This window comes from Adelges cooleyi, unplaced genomic scaffold (assembly GCF_023614345.1).
Source record: "Adelges cooleyi isolate 19-005CV unplaced genomic scaffold, UGA_ACOO_1.1 ACOO_flye_CR_arks_rails_tigmint_CR_PRNA_108, whole genome shotgun sequence".
Classification (NCBI taxonomy): Eukaryota; Metazoa; Arthropoda; class Insecta; order Hemiptera; family Adelgidae; genus Adelges; species Adelges cooleyi.
In genome coordinates, this window is record NW_026095761.1 from 2,745,853 (window position 1) to 2,768,961 (window position 23,109).

General features: G+C 26.9%; 2 protein-coding genes and 1 long non-coding RNA gene across 5 annotated transcripts; 1 reads left to right on the forward strand and 2 right to left on the reverse strand.

The window, feature by feature from the left end:
- Positions 1-2,160: 2,160 nt before the first annotated feature.
- Positions 2,161-22,892, reverse strand: LOC126847243 (uncharacterized). Of its 2 annotated transcripts, none has more exons than XM_050587427.1 (10): positions 22,769-22,892; positions 7,268-7,299; positions 4,980-5,038; positions 4,647-4,675; positions 4,500-4,531; positions 3,598-3,837; positions 2,954-3,156; positions 2,763-2,825; positions 2,484-2,647; positions 2,161-2,290 (listed from the first exon to the last, which is right to left on the reverse strand). In XM_050587427.1, exons 1-10 carry the CDS (start codon positions 22,816-22,818, stop codon positions 2,287-2,289), a joined length of 876 nt encoding a protein of 291 aa, XP_050443384.1. In that variant the 5' UTR covers positions 22,819-22,892; the 3' UTR covers positions 2,161-2,286. The 2 variants fall into 2 exon arrangements, with proteins under 2 accessions (XP_050443384.1, XP_050443375.1); XM_050587418.1 differs by lacking the exon at positions 22,769-22,892 and adding an exon at positions 7,415-7,526 and having other exon boundaries at positions 2,492-2,647.
- LOC126847235 (uncharacterized) lies at positions 10,818-16,250 on the forward strand. 2 transcript variants are annotated; one of them, XM_050587394.1, is made up of 13 exons: positions 10,818-10,940; positions 11,044-11,072; positions 11,336-11,356; positions 11,857-11,915; positions 12,226-12,254; positions 12,370-12,401; positions 13,064-13,303; positions 13,741-13,943; positions 14,072-14,218; positions 14,343-14,432; positions 14,558-14,659; positions 15,005-15,194; positions 15,998-16,250. In XM_050587394.1, exons 1-13 carry the CDS (start codon positions 10,879-10,881, stop codon positions 16,144-16,146), a joined length of 1,353 nt encoding a protein of 450 aa, XP_050443351.1. In that variant the 5' UTR covers positions 10,818-10,878; the 3' UTR covers positions 16,147-16,250. The 2 variants fall into 2 exon arrangements, with proteins under 2 accessions (XP_050443351.1, XP_050443361.1); XM_050587404.1 differs by lacking the exon at positions 11,336-11,356.
- Positions 19,714-21,653, reverse strand: LOC126847258 (uncharacterized). The gene is made up of 3 exons (XR_007687016.1): positions 21,562-21,653; positions 20,503-20,671; positions 19,714-19,980 (listed from the first exon to the last, which is right to left on the reverse strand). It is a non-coding gene; the product is annotated as an uncharacterized LOC126847258 (long non-coding RNA).
- Positions 22,893-23,109: the final 217 nt, after the last annotated feature.

Sequence of the window (23,109 nt, forward strand, 5' to 3'; positions counted from 1 at the left end):
TGTCATAATAGTGAGTGTAATTCAATGAGAATTTAGTTTGGCTATACAATTTAATTTATTGCTATGACTTGAAAAGATGCATAAACGTTAAAAACTGCTAAAACTTTGTTGGTTATTGTGTTTCAAATGTCTAGTTTGAAAACTAATATAATATAATCAGAAAAACATATTATATCAATAATATTTATATACTTTTTACTATTAACATGTTTTAATTTAATTAAAATACTTTGTTTTTTAATTTTAGAAATACGTTTAAATGTATTTAGCCAGGAACAAACAAAATACACAAACGGCCTTTAGTGTTTTGGAAATTGAATATTGTTAAAACACTTAATCAAAAACACAACAAAAATGGAATATATTAACACAAAAAAAAATATTAATAATGAATTATTTACATTAAGTGTGGTACACCGTGTGTAATACATTGTAACTGACAACTGTAGTGAATTCGATACTGAGTTTCTGAAAGGCGCAGTAGCCGGTCTATCGCCGGTGTTTCTAAAATTGTCTACACTATGCCCCTTTCCTGTATATAAGGTAATATTATATAAATATCGAATGTATAATAGTCGAATCTGTAGTAAAAATTGATTTTTATTAAAAAAAAAATGTAATATAATGTATGTAATGTAATAAAAATATGTCCACAGTGAGACGACGTACAAAACGTACATAGTATATTGTATGTACATACGCTATGACTCATTTTTTTCATGTTTCAAATAGGCGTTTGGATTCTACGAATTTGTTTTAAATCTTGTGTTTACACATAAACTAACGGCACATTTATTATTGCACTGGAACACAATAATAAAATAACGTGTTTACTAGAAAACAAGATATGCGTAGGTAATAAACATTTTTTTTAAATACCATTATTGTTTTTTGTACAAAATTTGTATTTGCTATAATATTTGTAACAATATGGTACTATCGTGCGAGCAAAATCAAACGACCAGAAACAAAAATAATAGAATAAGATTTGGCCAAAAACCAACTTTTATGATAATTTATACAATAATAGTTCTAAAATTATAAGCTTTTAAATTGATTACTAATTCTTATGATAATCCTTCTGACCATGCAGCAATAACATTGTACATTTAAATGTATAGATACGTACATACGAAAACGAAAAAGAACAAAATAACTAAAGTAGATTAAAAAATTAATCTAAAAATAACGTTTTTATGCGCCTTTAAAAGTATAAAATAGCCCTCTGGAGGTCTTGATAACCAAATAGGACAGATGAACTAGAAAAACGTGGGGCGCATCTTTACTACTTCACGCGTCTGAGTATATAATAACATTCTCTTCTCATTAATAACTACCTTAACTCATAATTCATGCACAATCATCTTTTCTCTTCTAAATAAAACAATACTTAATGACATGTCATGTAAAATTGAGCACCACATTACTTTATATGTTAAGCAAGTAGGTAGTTAACAAAAAAAATTGAAGCAACCTACATAAAACAAACTTTGGAGAGAATAGCAATTAAGTCTTTTCAATTTGCAATGAAATTTAAGGCAAGTGGCACGGAAATCCATTAAATTTCATTCCCAAAAAAAAGTCATACTATCACTTTCTGATCCGTTCGGTTAGAGAGACAGCATTATGAGAGACAACTTAACGCCTTAGCATGAAAACTTAAGTTTTAATATCTAAGTAGAAAGATGCGCCCCACGTTTTTCTAGTTCACCTATCAATTTGGCTATCAAGTCCCCCGGAGGGCTATTTTATACTTTTAAAGGCGCATAAAAACGTTATTTTTAGATTAATTTTTTAATCTACTTTAGTTATTTTTATTTTTATACACCAAATGTATCAAAAATAAAATGAAAATTCATATTACCTATACAAATTTGAACCTGGTATATAAAAATTTATACTTATCTAACGACGATAAATATATAACAATTATTGAGTACCCAGTAGATAGAAGCAGGTAACTTTCATTTAGATAACTAAATTGCTTCAAGTACTTCAAGTACTACTTAATAATGTTTGCCTATTGAAAAGTTGTACAAAATGTAAGAAAGCAGTGTTTATTTGAAAAGCAATAGTGATTTTAGAGTCGTACAAAACATTTAGAAATATTGTACTTTAAAATTTTTTTTTAAAACATTTTAAGAGATTTTTAACATTATTAAAAACATATTAACATATTATTATATTAATCGGATAAAAAGTCTTCTTTGTCATCGGCGGTCCCATATTAAAATGTATTGAAGAAATGTGTAGAAAGATGGTAGTGGCCTTATTATCGCTGTTTTATTACCTAAATTAAAAAATAAAAATAATTATAAATATCATTTAATTGAAAACTATAATATAACACGAATACACTTAACGTAAAATTATTATAAGGTAGTAACTAAATTATAAATTATTGTTTTTATATTATTTACGATTTTAACTTTAATTTATAAAAACAATATCAAAACATTTTTTTAACAAACAATATAACAAACTTAGCTACGTCATCTGACTCCTTTTTCAGTTGTTCTTCAGTTTTCTGTTCTGCTGGAGCTAAATCAGAAGATGAAGATGAAATAGGAGCGTTATTCCTGTTACAATCACTTTCACATTTTTTCAAAAGCGGCTTGATACTTGCGAATACGTTGAAACCTTTAGGCTAAAATAATAATAGTTAAAATGGCATTTTAGGAAATCTTTAACATTTATATTATAAATAATTCGGAAAAATATTGACATAAACCTAATAGTTTTAAAATAATGGTATAAATTACCACAGGTCTATCTTCAGTTGTGTCACTAAGTATTTGTAAAATATGTTTCTGGTTTTTCATAACCTAAAAAAATAATAGTTTCTTAGATAAGAATGGATATTTAGGAAAACTCTACCCTTTAAATTATAAACAATTCAGCAAAATATTGACAAAAACATAATAGCTTTAAAATAATAGTATAAATTAGCTACGTAGTCCGACTCCTTTTTCAGTTGTTCTTCAGTTTTCTGTTCTGCTGGGGCTAAATCAGAATCTTCAATCTGTGTGTTGATAGGTAGTAATTGCCTTGTTTTTGCCGACGTTATCCTATCTTCAACCATATTTTCTACGGGTACTCTTTTTATCTTGCAAATGTATTCAAAAAGTTGCCCAAATCGTGTCAGATTTAAAAACGCTTAAACAAAATAATAAAAATTTTAATTTTATATATATATATATGTTATGTTATTATATGGACATGTGGTGCAGTGGTTAACATAGTTGAAGAAACAATTTATTTCATCTGAGGATGTATATTTCTTTACAATGATGTATTTTTATTTGTTTAAATTCGTGGCCAGACTACTGAGTGGACATTTTTTTCCTCCATTTGAGGTTTTTACTCCTTTCGGACGTTAATTGTTAAACACTTTTGAAACTCATACACTGTTTGATAACATCAAAAGCTTAATAATTTGTGTTAAAAAAAAAAAAACTACAAAAGAAACTTAAATATTTTAATTTATTTAAATGCGAACGAGAATACTTCTTTTAAACCAACCAATTTACAGTTTTGCTTTAAAGATAAAAAAGTATGATGTAATAATATATAACGTATATTATAGTTAATGTTTACCGTAATACTTAATGTCGTTTTCTGGATGAGCTTTGAAGAAATTTTTAAAAATAGGTTCCAAATCCTTTGGTTCGCCCATATATTTAAGAAAATATTCCTTTTTAATGCCTTCAGCTTCTTCGGCATTGGCACGTTTGATCCACTCATAACAATCATCGAACGAACTTTGTAAATATGAATATAACTCAGTATAAGTTACCTCAGCTTCAGTATTTTTTTCAGTTGGAGTTGAAACAGGTGCTTCATTTGTTTTTTTTTTTTGGTAATGAACAAATAAAAACAATTATTACTAATTATTATTATTATAAGTCTACCCCACTTTTTAAAGGGTTTTACTCATTAATAAGTGAACAGTATTTTCGAAACAGATATACTTTGTTAAGATTCGATGTGTTAATATAGTTTTATTTCTACTGTGCTAAATACTTTGATTTTTCATATAACAAAAAATATTAAACTTATCATAGTTATATACAGAAAAAGACTTTCATGTAATGTGAACCCGTTGTCTTTTTTAGAATAAAGTATGGCATGCCCATATCCGGAAATTTAGTTCAAATGCCAGTTTTTCTATTTTAATTATTTTGTAAATACTTTTTGCGTTGACAACGACACACTGACATTTTTTTGAGCACAGAAAATACACGAATTCCAAAATATAAAATATTCATCTCAAAGTAAAAATGCATTTATGTCTAATATTTTAACAAAATAGATTTTTAGTTATCTGCTTAATCAAATAAAATGGTATTTTAACCAAAACCCAGATCTGTTTTAGGTAACAAATTTGTTGATTATTTTGTAATTTGTAACATAATTAAATAAAATTTATTTTAAATATTTTTTTGACGGAATCAATTAATTGTTTTTTTCTAACCATCAACTAAATTATATTTAATTACCTTCGTTTGAATTTGTTTGGGGGATGCAACAACTGAAAGGTAAACGTTCAAATTTCAATATATATATTTTACACAAAAAATCTCTAGGATTGATTACATTTTTTATATAAATTTTTAACCAGAAATAATGTTTAAAAAATTACTTACCAAAATGAACGAACTAAACCTTTTTGGGGCTAAAAAAATATTTAAGTAAAACATTTATTATATTCAATGAATTTACCTTAAATCATTAAGTAACGATTCTAACTTTATTCTAGAATATAAAAACATTTTTTTAACAAACAATTTTAAAATTTTTTTTTGATTATTAAGATTTATGACAAGAATTTTATTTGCTTGTATTTAAGCTAAAATAATAATAATAATAGTTTTCCATATGACAATGGCTATTTCAACACATTTTAAATTTTATATTATAAATAATTCAGAAAAATATTGACAAAAACCTAATAGTTTTAAATTAACAGTATAAATTACCTTAGCATTGGACTCAGAGTTCTTATTTTTTTGGACATTATTCTTCTGGTTTTTTGGTTCTGGTCATCAACAAATAAAAATAACTACTAAATATTGTTATTATAAGTCAAAATAATATTTTTTGAGTTTTTAACTGATTAATACCTGGTTGTAATTTTGCCAATTCCCTCGCCAAGTAAATAATTTAAATTTACTTATACATTACTTCGGAGAAAAAAATTGCTAGTTTTACAACGTTTAACTTTAACTTTAACTTGCTACAATTTAGCGAAAAATGGTCGGATCGAGTATTAATTAGGCATTCCTTTGTTCGCAAATTTAGTTAAAACACTAGTTAAAATTTGTTTTTTTTTTTAATTGCACCGACAACGACACATTGACTTTACTATTTTTTTAGCATAGAAAATACACGAAATCCAAAAAATAAAACATTAATCTCGTAGTAAAACTGCATTTAAGTCTAATATTTTAATAAAATATTTTTTATTTATTTCCATAATCTAATAAAATGTTACTACAATCATATACAAACATATTTAAATTTAATTTATTTTAAATTTTTTGTAATATTTAATGAAAAATTCCTCTTCTTATTTAGTTTATTGCTATATTTATATAATTGTATATTCACCGTAATTTTATCGGTTTTAATATTAGGTATTTGGCCTATATTAATCATGCTTTATTTATCAGCATTAATATTATTATTTTTATATGTTGGGCCTATGTGTGTTACCTTTTCTTTTATATATTCAGCCTTTATTTTATAGGTTTATATTTTTTTTATTTTATAATCTATGTATATTTTTATTATTATAAGAATGAACTATGTTAAAACAATATTATTTTTGTATTATACATTTTTGTTATTATTGATGCAGTGATTATGATGTTGAAATAATACTGCAAGCTAAACCAGTGATCCGATAAGTAATCTGAAAACAGATTTGAATTTGTCATGAAGTTTACTTGAGATCGGTCAGCGTACTTTTTTGATATCATATTCCTACTTTGCATAAAACACGTTTGAACATTTTATACAATTTCAAATTTTAAAATAAAATTTAGAAATGGTTAAAATTAAAAATTGAAAAAAATACTCTGACCGATCTCAAGTAAACAGATATGACAAATTCATATCTGTTTTTAAATTGCTTATCGGATCACTGGTTCGGCCTGTGCGATGGCTAGAAAATGATGCGTTTTGGCTGAAAAAAAACGGTCGGTATCTAGGGGCCTTAAAATAATTATTTTTTATAAGTTGTTATATTTATATAAACATTTTTCGTGGAGGTCGCTACATAGCCAAAGGTTTTATTTGTAATGAAAGAAATAAAATATTGTATTGGAATTTTATAAGTTAAAATATTGTGAAAAAATGTTCGAGGAGCTTCGCAATGGCAGAGCCAATTATGATTTTTGTTTTTAATACATTTTAAATACTAGCTATACGATGAGAGGTTTTACAATGAGAAATCAATTTTTTATGACGTTTGGATACTTATTTGACAGACAAATAGCGGCAATGCAACTGTTTCAAGGGCTGCGACGATTATAGGACTTTGAAATTCTATTGTTGTGATATGATTTGACCACTACAATTTTCGAAAAGTTGCGGATTGATCTCTGTGGCAATGTGACTGATCGAAGGTCACGACAGAGTTACGAATTTTGGCTACGGCAATGTGGCTGACTGGCTGGCTTTAAGAAAAAATGTTTGAGCACTAAATCTGGTTGAAGTTCTTTTGGTTTTCTATTGCGACGATGTGGTTTCGAAGACCACGGCAGTATTGATAATGTTTTGGGTACAATAGATAATAGCAGTACAGTTGAATTTATTAAATTTATAAAATTTATAATGAAAAAATTTTAAATAAGAATTTTGTATTATTTTTGTATGGCTCCTTTTTTTATAAGTAAAAATTAGATAATGATTTTTGCTAAGTTTTGTTTGTTAAATTTTTGAAAATAATAAAAAATTGTAAGTGTTAATAAATTTAAACAATTTTACTAGGTAAGAGCTTGGTTGGGCACTATTTGTAATAATATAATTTTAAAAAGAAAAAGATATTATTATTTTTGTATGACTTTCGTTTTTGAAAAAAATAGACAATATCGGCAGTGTTTTTCGTTTATTATTTTATTAATTTTAAAATTTAAATATTATGTTACTTGAATATAGAAATTTTTTTTTTATTTGCTGATATTAATCTATTACAGTTTTTTTCCGAAAAAAATTCATTAACGTTAAAAATTGTTTAACCATTAACCAAATTATATTTAATTACCATCGTCCGGTGATCCAGTACCGCCAGTACACCTGAAAAGTAAACGTTCATTTTACAATGTATAGCTACACAAAAATAAGTCTATGTTAGATTACATTTTTTTTTTACAAATTTTAAACCAGAAATAATATTTTAAAAAATACTTACGAAGCATACGCTACTAGACTAAGTAAAAGAATAATCTTGATGTTCAACATATTTAATATCGTACAGGTAAAATATTCAACTGTTATAAGATACCGCTTAACTCGACTGTAATATCATACTGAGCGGAACTACCGAATTCACAAGACAAACTGTAGTTATTGTTCTACAATTTATTGACTTAGTCAATTCTAGTTGTTTTGTAGGTTTGTTTACATAAATGTGTTATGTTTTTATTTCTACTGCGCTATATCTTTGATTATTTACAAAACGAATTATTTCAAACCTTTTTAAATTGAATTTTTGTTTTATCGATTTATATCCTATGGAGTTCTACGTGACGAAAGCGATTTAGCTGCTTGGCTGATAATTATAAAATAAAATAAATTGTAAAAACAATAATCGCCAAGAATCTCCTCTGATTTTCCCTGTAACGGACCTACTCGTCTAGATGGCTAGACTAGGCAAAGTGGCCGTCGATAAGGCTAAAATAGACGGATTCCCATGGGAAAACGGTTGGCTAGGCCACTGTCTACGTCTAATTGGCCTTAAAGTCTCCCTAATTAACTTAATATATCGCCCGAGGAGCTAGAACGGGGGCGGTCACACTGTTAAATAATCTAACTCTCAGCTGCAAGGCTACAAGATGTTTTATTCTAAACTAAGGTCGCTAAATAAAATACAAAATAACAATATATATATATATATATACACTCTGACCGAGGTTGGACGATGAAATGGTTGGTCAAAGCGGAGTTGAAACGGACGCACACGAAAGATAGTCGGATGGGCGACTTGTAGTAAAAACGGCAACAATATAGGGCGCTAGGTCGAGGTCATTGGCGGTCCGCGATGGTAAAGTCAACTGGTTAATTAGGTGATACGCGGCGTGCATTGTCCTGTGTGTGCGACCGTTCCCCTACCTATAGTCGGGGGTGCTGTGTGAAATATGATAGTTACATCCCTTTATCCTCGATATGACGGAGTTGGAGAATATTTTAGATTTCCATACATACCGACTAACAAATAGATAGCGTTTAGATTGGTGATCAGAAACCTCCGTCACACAGCTTCATCCGAAGAAATTAAAAAATAATATTACTGGCCCTTGGTCATACTTCAAGAAAAATAACTCATGTTATCCAACATACTTCTAAGCTTTCGCTACCAATTTTCTTTGTCGATTTGGAGCCTGCCCCCAATAATAAGGTTATCTTTAAAACTGAGTTTTTGCATTACACAAATATTAAATCGTAGAGCCATATTTAAACCATCCAACAATTCAATGTCTCCGCTGCCAAGGTATTGGTCATACCAAATCATGTTCTAATCTACCTCCACAATGTGGAGACAATCATCTCTCAACCACCAGCCAAAGATCATCAAGTCTTGCTGCCAAATTTGCCCATTGTGAGTGGGGGACCGTCCTGCGAACTACAGAGGATGTATAATCCACAAGGAACACCGATCCAATCAACATCTCAAAAAAAACTACCAAGGTCGTAATGAGCATTACTTCAAACCAAATCACCGCCTCTTCTCTAAAACATATTTCACACGGCCAATAAAAATAATAACAGCCACACAGCGGAGAACAGCAAATTATTTAAGGAAGAAGTCCTGGTTTTAATGTGGAAATAAAGTTAGACACGGGTGCACAGTTGAATGTAATGCCTTTAGAAATTTATAAGAAAATTAAATCAATAAAATTAGAAAAAAGTTTGAAAAGTGTATTATTAAAAAATTTGGAAAATTTACAATGATAAATCACAAGGTAAAATTAAGATAGAAAATAAAAAATGTAAGGAAAGTATTAATTTTGATGTTGTTAATTATAAAGCAATGCCAATACCTACTATTGGCATTAGCCCTACTCTAAGAGATTGTACAATTTTGAAGTATAAATTAAATAAAATTAGTAAAATACAAACAATTATGTTAATTATTTGTAAATTTATAAGGTCACAATGGTTGAATTGTAAGTTGAAAACGGAGATTTTGTATTATTCCTTATTATATATAATATTTTTATGTGTTATCCAATTAGTTATTATCTTTTATCAGAAAATGTAAAGTCCAGTCTTGTGATTTCACTTGTGTAATTCTTTTAATTAAATTATTAAACTAAATAAAAATAATAAGGAGTAGCTCAGCTTTTTTACTTTTAAAAGTTCATTCATTTAGAAAAAAAAAATTAGGAATAATTATAAATATCAAAATTGTAACAAATGTAATTTTAACGTGTTTTGGAAATGAGTAGATAATTTTTCAAAAAAATTAAGGCAGAGCTATAGTGGGAGAAATTCAAACTTTTAGCTGGTCAAAAACGGTATAGTAATGTAACCAATAAAGTCATGATAATTAGTTTACACTTATCTAACGATGATAAATATATCACAATATATTATAACAATTACTGAGTAGATGGAAACAGGTAACGTTCATTTAGATTACTAAATTGCTTCAAGTACGTGTTTGTACCTAATATTGCTTGCTTATTAAAAAGATGCTCAAATTTGTCCCTTTTTAAATTAAAAATACAATTTTTATTTTTTCTTAAAAATAAAAACAAAATGTAAGAAATCTGTGTTTATTTAAAAAACAAAAGTGATTTTGGAGTCATACAAAACGTTCAGAAGTATTATTGCATTTTGAAAAAATTTTAAGAAATGTTTAACATTATTAAAAACATATTAACATATTATTATTATATCAATCGGATAAAAGGTTTTCATTGGCATGACAGGTCCCATATTAAAATGCATTGAAGAAATGTGTAGAAAGATGGTAATGGCCTTGTTATCGCCGTTTTATTACCTAAACTAAAAAATAAAAATAATTTTAAATATCATTTTATTGGAAACTATAATATAACAAAAATATACTTTAGCCGTTGATAAAAACAAATATTATTAGCATTTAACATTTAGTATTGATTATTATATGATTTTAGCTATAATTTATTATCACAATATCAAAACAAATTTTTAACAAACAATATTAAAAACTTTTCTTAATACCGTTTTGATTATAAATATTTATAACAAGATCTTTATTTGTAAGTCTTTAACCTAAAATAATAATAGTTTCCTTGTTAGGAATGGCTATTTAAGATCGCTTTCTTCACGTAGTAATCTATAGGTTTTAGATCGATAAGACAAAAAAGAAATTAAAAAATAATAATAATAATGTGTCGAAATGGCTATGTAACGTTTTCCGTTTAATTTACACTGTTTTTAATAAAAGTTTGAAGTATTTCATTTTGTACATAATTAAATGATACAGCGCAGGAGAAATAAAAACATAAAACACTTGTGTACACAAACCTAATAAAAAAATTAAAATGACTTAGTCGATAAATTGTAGAAGAATACCAACATTTAGTCTTATAAATTCTGTAGTGGCACTCAGTATGATATTACGGTCGAGTTGAGCAGTATATTATAACCATTAAGTATTTTACCTGTATGATATTAAATATGATGAATATCAAGATTGTTATTTTACTTAGTCTAGTAGCGTATGCATCGTAAGTACATTTTAAAACATTATTTAAAAAAAAAAAATGTAATCACACCTAGAGTTTTTTTTTGTGTAAACTATACATTGTAAAATGAACGTTTACTTTGCAGGTGTGACGGTAATGGATCATCGGACGATGGTAATTGAATGAAATTTGTTTAATGGTTAAAACAATATTAACATTAATTAATTTTTTCGAAAACACATTTAAAATAAATTAAGTTTAAATATGTTACAAAATAATCAACAAATTTGTTACCTAAAACAGACCTGGGTTTTGATTGAAATAACATTTTATTTGATTATAAATATAAATAAAATTATATTTTGTTAAATTATTAGACATAAATGCAATTTTACTTCAAGATGAATTTTTTTTTTTTGGAATTTGACGCTAAATAGGTGGTGAAGTCAGTGCAAAAAGTATGTACGCGAATTTAAAAAAAAAAATGTATTATTTATCTGGTATTTAAACCTAATTTGGCGAAAACTTGATCCGACTTTTTTTGCTGGTTTCGTGGGTGAAGAAGCCGACTTTTTCGATTTTGGACCTATCAAATGACCATTCGCATACTATTTAGGATCTATAGAGCTGCTACTCGTGTAAATCGTCCAGAGGTCATGTTAAAACACACATCATTTTAAACCCACTACCCTCTCAGCTCTGCATCGAAGCTAAATAGTAACTGTTATGTATACATTATTTATTTTGTGTCCGTTTGGCCAATTCAAAATTACCTAATAAAGAGTGAAAATAAGTAGGTTAAACAGCCGGTAATGCAAGTTTTAATTTAGTTTAAACTATTTATTTGGCGTCAGAATCGGCGAATATACAATCACTTTTTAATGAGTAAAAAACTCTAAATAGTTGTTTTATTATTAACAATAATTACTAGTTATTGCTTCTATTTGTTGATGATCAGAACCAAATAAACAGAACCTAAGATACCACAAGCTAAAGAATTCTGAGTCCAATGCTAAGGTAATTTATACTGTTAATTTAAAACTAATAGGTTTTTGTCAATATTTTTCTGAATTATTTATAATATAAAGTTTAAAATGTGTTGAAATAGCCATTGTCATATGGGAAACTATTATTATTATTATTTTAGCTTAAATACAAGCAAATAAAATTCTTGTCATAAATATTAATAATCAAAACAAGTTTTTAATATTGTACGGTAAAAAACTGTTTATATAATATTATAATAGACTAAAGTTAGAATCGTTACTTAATGATTTAAGGTAAATTCATTGAATATAATAAATGTTTTACTTAAATATTTTTTTAGCCCCAAAAAGGTTTAGTTCGTTCATTTTGGTAAGTAATTTTTTAAACATTATTTCTGGTTCAAAATGTATATAAAAAATGTAATCAATCCTAGAGATTTTTTGTGTACAATATATATATTGAAATTTGAACGTTTACCTTTCAGTTGTTGCATCCCCCAAACAAACTCAAACGAAGGTAATTAAATATAATTTAGTTGATGGTTAGAAAAAAACAATTAATTGATTCCGTCAAAAAAATATTTAAAATAAATTTTATTTAATTATGTTACAAATTACAAAATAATCAACAAATTTGTTACCTAAAACAGATCTGGGTTTTGGTTAAAATACCATTTTATTTGATTAAGCAGATAACTAAAAATCTATTTTGTTAAAATATTAGACATAAATGCATTTTTACTTTGAGATGAATATTTTATATTTTGGAATTCGTGTATTTTCTGTGCTCAAAAAAATGTCAGTGTGTCGTTGACAACGCAAAAAGTATTTACAAAATAATTAAAATAGAAAAACTGGCATTTGAACTAAATTTCCGGATATGGGCATGCCATACTTTATTCTAAAAAAGACAACGGGTTCACATTACATGAAAGTCTTTTTCTGTGTATAACTATGATAAGTTTAATATTTTTTGTTATATGAAAAATCAAAGTATTTAGCACAGTAGAAATAAAACTATATTAACACATCGAATCTTAACAAAGTATATCTGTTTCGAAAATACTGTTCACTTATTAATGAGTAAAACCCTTTAAAAAGTGGGGTAGACTTATAATAATAATAATTAGTAATAATTGTTTTTATTTGTTCATTACCAAAAAAAAAAAACAAATGAAGCACCTGTTTCAACTCCAACTGAAAAAAATACTGAAGCTGAGGTAACTTATACTGAGTTATATTCATATTTACAAAGTTCGTTCGATGATTGTTATGAGTGGATCAAACGTGCCAATGCCGAAGAAGCTGAAGGCATTAAAAAGGAGTATTTTCTTAAATATATGGGGGAACCAAAGGATTTGGAACCTATTTTTAAAAATTTCTTCAAAGCTCATCCAGAAAACGACATTGAGTATTACGGTAAACATTAACTATAATATACGTTATATATTATTACATCATACTTTTTTATCTTTAAAGCGAAACTGTAAATTAGTTGGTTTAAAGGAAGTATTCTCGTTCGCATTTAAATAAATTAAAATATCTAAGTTTCTTTTGTAGTTTTTTTTTTTAATACAAATTATTAAGCTTTTGATGTTATCAAACAGTGTATGAGTTTCAAAAGTGTTTAACAATTAACGTCCGAAAGGAGTAAAAAACTCAAATGGAGGAAAAAAATGTTCACTCAGTAGTCTGGCCACGAATTTAAACAAATAAAAATACATCATTGTAAAGAAATATACATCCTCAGATGAAATAAACTGTTTCTTCAACTGTGTTAACCACTGCACCACATGTCCATATAATAACATAACATATACATATATAAAATGAAAATTTTTATTATTTTGTTTAAGCGTTTTTAAATCTGACACGATTTGGACAACTTTTTGAATACATTTGCAAGATAAAAAACGTACCCGTTGAAAATATGGTTGAAGATAGGATAACGTCGGCAAAAACAAGGCAATTACTACCTATCAACACACAGATTGAAGATTCTGATTTAGCTCCAGCAGCACAGAAAACTGAAGAACAACTGAAAAAGGAGTCGGACGACGTAGCTAATTTATACTAATGTTTTAAAGCTATTATGTTTTTGTCAATATTTTGCTGAATTATTTATAATTTAAAGGGTAGAGTTTTCCTAAATAGCCATTCTTATCTAGGAAACTATTATTTTTTTAGCTTATCGAAAACGACAATAATAGGATACCATCGGCGATAACAAGACAATTACCAATTATCGACATACAGATTGACGAATCTTATTCTGATTTAGCTCAAGCAGAACAGAATACTGAAGAACAACGGCAAATTGAGGCTGGATCTCAGGTAATTTATACTAGTATTTTATAATTATTTAGTTTTTGTCAATATTTTTCTGAATTATTAATAATGTTAAGATTAAAGTTTACCTAAATAGCCATTAATAACTAGGAAACTATTATTATTTTAGCCTACGAACTCAGATCCTCTAGAAACATACTCAATGGTCCAGAATATTATACGTACTCGTTTACCTTCGAAAATTGACGATGAAGCTCTGGTGATTCATACTATTATTTTAAAAACCATTAGGTTTTTGTTAATATTTTGCTGAATTATTTATAATATAAAAGTTTAAGTTTTCCTAAATAGCCATTCTTATCTAGGAAACTGTAATTTGTTTAGCGTAAAGACTTAGACCATGTGGATCAAATAGTTAGTCATTATCGTTCAGCATCAACTGGACAGAAAAGTGACGACGAAATGGAAATTGACGATGAACCTCAGGTAATTTATACCATTATTTTGAAACTATTAGGTTTTTGTCAATATTTTGCTGAATTATTTATAATATTAGGTCTTAAGTTTACCTAAACAGCCATTCTCATCTAGGAATTACTATTTTATGTTAAATACTTACAAATAAAGTTCTTGACATAAATATTTATTATCAAAACAATATTAAGAAAAGTTTTTAATATTATTTGTTAAAAATGTGTTTTCATATTGTTATAATAAATTTAAGTTAAAATTGCTTGTTAATTAGCACGTAGGTTATCCGTATATTTAAATTTGTATTTTATAATTGGAGTTTTATGTAATTTATCTATGTGTTAAATAAACAAATTTCAGAGTCTAGAAGATTTTAAAATACAAGAGTCATTCAATGATTGTGCTCAGTGGATCGATCGTGCCAATGTCAAAGTATCTAAAAACATTAAATTGGAATATTTTCTCATATATATGGGTAAAATGAAGGAAACTAAGAAGATTTGTGTAGATTTTTTCAGAGCTTACCCAGAAAAAAAATTTAGTGATTATGGTAAATATGAACTATAACGATTATACATATGTTATATATTAATTCATAATATTTTCTTATGTCTAAAGCGAATTTGTTGAGTAGTTGGTTTTAAAGAAATATTCTCATTCGCAGTTAAATTAATTAAAATACCTACCTAAGTATCATTTGTACTTTTTTTAACAACAGAAATTATTAAGCTTCTGATGTTATCAAACATGTATATACGTTTTAAGAGTGTTTAACAATTTACGTCCGGAAGAATTTAAACAAATAATAAAAACACATAATTGTAAAAGATATATACAGGGTGATCCAACTAACGTAAGACACTCATTTTCTCAAAAAATATGAATATTTTGAGAATTTTTTTTTCCTAAACTTTTGGCTACATATTTTACTAAGTTTTTCTAATAATATGAATTATAAGCGCTACCGGTTTTGGAAAACCGAAGAAATATGATATATATTAGAGGAAATGTAGTATCTTTATAAAGTCATAGCTGATGAACAGATAAATGGAAATAAAAAATTCAAACAACAACATATTTTTTTATTTTTTGTCTACAAATTTATGTAATTAAAAACAAATGTTGCCAATTAAAAAAACTAAAAATCCCCCTTGTTGGCTTATAAGGTTTGGTGATAAAATTTTCAAATATTTTCAGAGAAAATGAGTGTCTTACGTTATGTTAACTTGTATGTATTCAGTTAAAATAAATTGTTTCATCGACCACTGAGGTGACCACTGCACTACACCATGCCCCAATAATAACATATATTTGATATATTTAAGTTCAAAATTTGTATTTTTTTTGTTTTAGAGTCTTTAAATCGAAAACGATATAGGGACCTCTTTGAATACTTTTGCGAACAAAAAAAAGTATCCATAGAAAATATGGTTGAAGATAGGAAAACGTCGGGGATAATAAGGGAATTACCATCTATCTACGCACAATATGACCCGAAATGACAAAGAAGACTTTTATCTAATTAATATAATAATAATATGTTAACATTTTTTGTAGTAATGTTAAAAATCTCTTAAAATATGTTTAAAATACTATACTTCTAAACGACTTGTATGATTCCATACATTAAATTTTCTTTTCAAATAAACACCGATTTTTCATGTTTTGTGTAATATTTTTCTATTTTTTTTATAAGAAATACGACAAAATGACGATAATTTTATTTTTAATTTAAAAAGGAACAACTTTGAGCAAATTTTCAATAGGCAAGCGTTATTAAGTACAACACGTACTTGAAGCAATTTAGTTATCTAAATGAACGTTACCTGCTTCCTATCTACTCAGTAATTGTTATAATATATTGTGATATATTTATCATCGTCAGATAAGTGTCTAGAACTAGTAATCATGGTATTATTGGTTCATTATTATACCGATTTTTTTTTTTTTTTAATCAGTTAAAAGTTGGATTCCTCACACTGTTCTGACCCAATATTTATGGAAAGTAATCTACTCGTTTCCAAATCACGATATGATTACAACTGTTACAATTTTTTTTTTTATTCCTAAATTATTTTCTGAAATGCTTTTTTTTTATTGTTTTTTTTTTTTTTTTTTTATTATTTATTAAAGAGTATTTACAATCTATGCTGCAAGGCATAATAAGCAAATAGTTACATTGTTATATATACAGAGAGAGGGAAAAAAAATAAACAAATAGAAACGGTGATTTGATATGAGGAGGGAGGCTATCCAGTAATAGAACCCAACGTGATTTTATTCTGAAATGCTAGTGCATTTTATAGGGAAACTTCTTAGATATCTTTAAAAATAAAAATAAATAATTACAAACATTTTAATAACAAAAAAAAAATGGGTTAATTACCACGTCAAAACGTAACAACTCGTAATAATGATAGTCTTTTTATAATATTACAATATTATAAACAAACATCCTTTTAAAAAGACATTAAATAAAACCCAATTTTCACCAAAACTTACCACTATTGAACATTAGCGGACTATAGTTAAGATCTAGTCAGTGATCTATTGAATATACTAAGAGATAAACTCTTTAAGTTCAAAACAATTAAGATAATTATATATTCAATGGTGAAATGACCAAACCTACTCCGTGAGTCCACCACCAGACTCGCACGGGTCAAAAACAGGGTGATATCGTTTCATTAGCTAGAAGAGAGCCATAAAAGAAATATTTATTTAAATAAAGAGGTATGTTAATTAATTAGAGACAAATAGATAGAAGTGAGACCAGATATGTTCGATATGAAAGAATACTATGTAGAAAATGAATCATCTGCCAAAATCTAAGAAAGATAAACAGCTCGTGTGTGAGTTCACTCCATCGTTAGTCCTGAAACAAGAGAATCATTATTGATTGCAGTCAATAAAATACTTTTTTTTTAAACTTAAAGTTGCCTACATTCACAAAAGACAAGACTAAATTATTAAAGAAAGACGCGATTTGTGCTTCGACACAAATAAAAAAAATTAATTGATTTCTTTGGATCAGTCCTAATACCCAAAATAAACAAAGATAAAATATTACATTAAGTTAATAAAGCTGACTATGTGTAGACTGAACCCATATCAAGTCATATACGAGTCGCCAAACGAGATATCTAATAAAATAATAATTAACGCATCCTAACAATTGTTTAAAGACGAAAGGACTTAGCTTGTCGTACAGACTGACCTATCAAAGATAAGTGAGGGTAAAAAAAAAATCCTGTAATGGAAACACGAACGAAGTCTCCTTTTCCTAAAATTTCCCTTTCCTTAAATTCAGCTTAGTGAATCTAACAAGGGCTTGCTCTGTGGCTGACCTAGGACTTTTTCGTTGAGAATTTCATTTATTCTCTTTGTGAATATAAAATACTAAATATTATTGAAAAATAATATAATTATTGATTTAATTAAAAATATAAAAGGGGAGTAAAGGGAGTGCTATAGAATCTTTAAGCCCCCCTAGACTTTGCGTCAGGTAAGTGGCTTTAGATTTTGTCAGAGGGAGTATGTATTTCATAGAAAATAGAGAGAGAGAGTCGGAGCAACCACTTCTTTGATAACTATTGCTATCTAAGTAAAATATAATATTACACGTTTTGGCTTTGATAAAAAATATGTAAATATTTGTTTGCCAACTCGCTCGCGCTTGTATAATGTGAACATGGACAATTATGATCTAGAAGGACCGGACACATATGAATGTGGCGAGAGCCAATCCGATGAACACCTACTACAATGCGCCTTTACTCCACCAGAATGCACAATTGACGACTTGGCGCTTGCCAACGAAAATACTATAACAGTAGCCACCTATTGGCTCGGGCAAAACATTTAAAATCCTTAATTATTTTTTAAACACTGTTTAAATTTTACTTATTTTTTTCATATATTTTAACTATAATTAATATCGATAAAGTCCAGCCCCGGCCACGACAAGAAGAATAAGACTTCTATAATAAAGTCCCTCGATTTGGCCGCAAAATGTCCGCTTAAAACTTTACACATAAAAAAACATACAGACGATACCATTTGAATTTTTTTTTTTAATAATATTATTTTACGAAAATAAAGTTTCGGCGGAGCATACATAATAGATACTAATCGAAATCCGTTTATGTTAATAGCTGATGTATCATTTTTAATTTTTATTACAGAATTTAGAAACAAGAATTTAGTGGCCTTGTCCGCCCCTGAGTAGAGATATTTTTAAGTTTATACTATAGTAGCACTGTGCTGACCGGATGATCTTATCAAGTTGGTTATTGTTCCAAATGTGTTGTTGTCATGCCGATTATATCTTATCAATATCGCAAAGAAATAACATTACTGACTTTTTTTCTATGGTTTAACCGCATAAAGTAAAATATTCTTGATATTAATTATATATTTATTGGATAGTATTGTTTCAATTCCTATAAGTAAATTGCAATAATAATAACATGCATTCGTGTGATTACGATATATAAGAAAAAACTTTGTATGGGGCAAGTTGCTACATTAAAAGGTGTGAAAATTGAGTTTAATTTAATGTATTTTTAAAAGGATGTTTGTTTATAACACTGTAATATTATAAAAAGGCTGTCACTATTATAATACTTTACTTAAAAATAATACTTAATATTTCTTTATTTTTCAAATACCAAATGTACAAAAAAAAAATACATATTTGTGTTATAAAAATGTTCACCCGGTATGTTAAAAATTAAAAAAATCGTAATGATTTATATTAACCATGATTATTAGTTGACACTTATCTGATGATGATAAATATATCACAAAACATTATAACAATTACTAAGTACTGAGTAGATAGGAGCAGGTAACGTTAATTTAGAAAACTGAATTCCTTCAAGTACGTTGAGTAGTTGTACTTAATCATGCTTACCTATTAAAAAGTTGCTCAGAGTTGTTCCTTTTTAAATTAAAAATAAAAGTATAGTCATTTTGTCGTCTTTCTTATAAATGAACAAAAATATTGCATAAAATGTGAGAAATCGGTGTTTATTTGAAAAGATAAAGTGATTATGGAGTCATACAAGTGTTGTATTTTAAAACATTTTTATTTTTAAAAATGGTTAAACATTTAAAAAAAAAAAGTTAAACCTATTATTATATTAATTAGATAAAATGTCTTCTTTGTCTTAATAAGAGACTGGTGTCTTATTATTTATTCTGTTTTTTTTGTGTTTGGCTTTTTCTTGCTTGCCTTTCATTTCGCTTTTGTTCTGCGCATACTTGTATGGGTATTTTTTGTTTTTCGCAAAGGTACATAAAAACTTCCCCAAATTGTATTGTATTTAACTCAGCTAAACCAAAAAAACCGAACATTTTAAATAAATTATACATTACGTTATCTTAGGGGCATGGTGTGATGCAGTGGTCACTTCAGTTATAGATAAAACAATTTTATTTGAAATTGTATTATTTTACAAAGGTGTTTTTATATTTTTTTTAATTCGTGGCCGGACTGCTGGGCAGAATTAATTTTTTTAAACTTTTTTTGAGTGTTTTATTTGACCATTTTATATTATGATACATAGTATTATGTAATATTATACATTATATGCTACTATTGTTTGGTCACTTTTTACATCTTCCGGACGTAAATTGTTCAACATTCTTAAAACACATACACTGTTTGATGGTATCGAAAGCTTAATAATTTGTGTTGTTAAAAAAACTACAAAATATTGAGTATAGGTTTTTTTTAATTTATATAAATGCGAATGAGAATATTTCCTTAAAACAACTACTTAACACATTCGCTTCAGACATAAGAACATAATATTATAAAATGATACATAAAGTATATTATAGTTAATATTTACCATAATCTTTAACTTTAATTTTTGGGTGGTCAACGAAGAAATGATCAATGAATTTTGACATTTCACCCATATATTCAGCAACTAAAGACCTTGGAATACTAAATCTAATTGGGGCATTTAGGTCGGTCTTGGCATAATGTAAACAATCAATGTACGCATCAAATACAGCCTGAAAATGTTTTAATTTATTATAAATAAAAGTATAAATTTTTTATTATAAATATAGATTTTATCTTTGTATTATTATATGTTTTTTGGGGGGAAATTAAAATTTAAAATTTTTTGCTAAAAATTAGATGTTTATTACTCGATTGTAAACCTAAAAAACAGTAGATATTTTTTTTAATTAATTTAGTATCTATTTTAATTGTAGTAGCATGTAGACATTATTTTGAATATTATTTTATTGTTTGCTATAATATTACACAAATATATTTTAGTTGTTGAAAACATATTATTATCACAAGCTTTAATATGTAAGCAACAAAATTAGTAAATTATATAAAAATGTATCTAGACATTATTTCATTTATTTTCTGTATAATACAGGTATACTTTAGTTCAATTTCAAACACTTAAACAAAGCTTTTACAAATTTATTCCTAATTTATTTTTTAAAAAATTAACATTTTATTTAGAATTCATTATTTATTACGTTCGGATTCACAGATACCAATAAATTATTATTAAATCAAAGATTGCTAAAACTTAATATTTAATCATTTACAAAGTATTAAAATTAATACATTCTTTGGCTAAAATAAGTATTAAGAAAAACTTATGTTATATTGAATAAATTAAACTCAAATGTTTAAGTTATGATACTAACTTTATTCTACTATAACAATATCAAAACAATTTTTTGACAAATAATATTAAAAAATGGTTTTGATTATAAATATTTATAACAAGAATTTTATTTGCAAGTCTTTAAGCTAAAATATTAATAGTTTCCTAGATGAGAATGGCTATTTAAATAATTTTTAAACTTTATGTTATAAATAATTCAGCAAAATATTGACAAAAACCTAATAGATTGAAAATAATAGTACAAATTACCTGAGCGTCAGCCTTAATTTTCAGTTTGTCTACAATATCCTGTTCAGTTTCAACTTTATAACTTTCTTTTAAAATTTCTAAGACTTTAAGCTAAAATAATAATAGTTTTCTAGATAAGAATGGCTATTTAGGAAAACGTAACCTTTATATTATAAACAATTCAGCAAAATATTGACAAAAATCTAGTAGTTTTAAAATAATAGTATAAATTAGCTACCTTATAATCCGGTTGATATTCAGCTGGAGTTAAAGACGAAGCTTCAGCTGAAAAACAACCTTCAATTTTTCGTATTTTAGCTATGGGTTCTTCTGGTTATTAACAAATAAAAACAATAATTACTAATTATTATTATGAGTCAAACGACCTTTTTCGGGTTTTTTACTCGTTATTAGGTGATTGCATATTTGACAACCAGACGCCAAACAAATAATGTATACATAACAGTTAAATTTTAGCTTTGATTCGGAACTGAGAAGGTACTGAATTTATATTGATGTGTTTTTTTTTGTTTGTCTGTTAACATAATTACCATGGTACCTCTGGACCGATTTACATGAGTAGCAGGTCTATAGATTCAATGCGAATGGTGGATCATAAGTCGAATAAGTCAACTTCTTCGCCCCCAAAACCGAAAAAACAGCAAAACAATTTGCAGTTTTTTCAACTTTCAACTTTAACTCATTAGAACATGCAACGTACGGTCGGGATAAGTAAAAATTGCCAGATACATGTTTAATTTTTTTTTTTTTTTTAATTTGTGTACGTGCCTTTTGCGCCGACAACGACACACTGACTTCACTACCTTTTTTAGCGCAGAATGTACACAAATTCCCAAAAAAAATTATCTGGAAATAAAACTGCATTTGTGTCTAATATTTTAATAAAATACATTATTATTTGCCTGTCTAATCAAATAACATATTATTAAAAAAAAGCCCAGGTATGTTTCAGGTAATAATATTTTGTAAAATATTTTAATTACATTTCTTTTAAATGTTTTTTCGAAGAAATTAATTAATCAATTTTTCCTAACTATCAACTAAATTATATTTAATTACCTTCGTCCGATGTTGATAAATAACCACCGGTACACCTAAAAAGTAAACGTTCATTTTTCAATGTATTTTTTACACACAAAAACTCTAGGTTTGATTACAATCTTTATAAAAATGTTAAACCAGAAATAATGTTTAAAAAAATACTTACGAAGCATAAGTTGCTAGACTAAGTAAAAGAATAACCTTGATGTTCATCATATTTAATATCAAATGTTTATTATAAAATATTCAACTGTTATAATATACTGCTTAACTCGACTAAATTATCATACTGTGTGATGCTACAGTTTTATAGGACAAAACGTATTTATTATTCTACAATTTATTAACAAAGTCAGTCCAAGTTTGTTTTAGGATGTGTATGCACAGATGTGTTTTTATTTCTACTGTGCTACATCATATTTTGATTTTTTTGCAAAAAAAAAAGTATACCTAACTTTTCAATTTAGTTACATAGTCGTTTGTAATCTGAATATCATCAACTGTTAA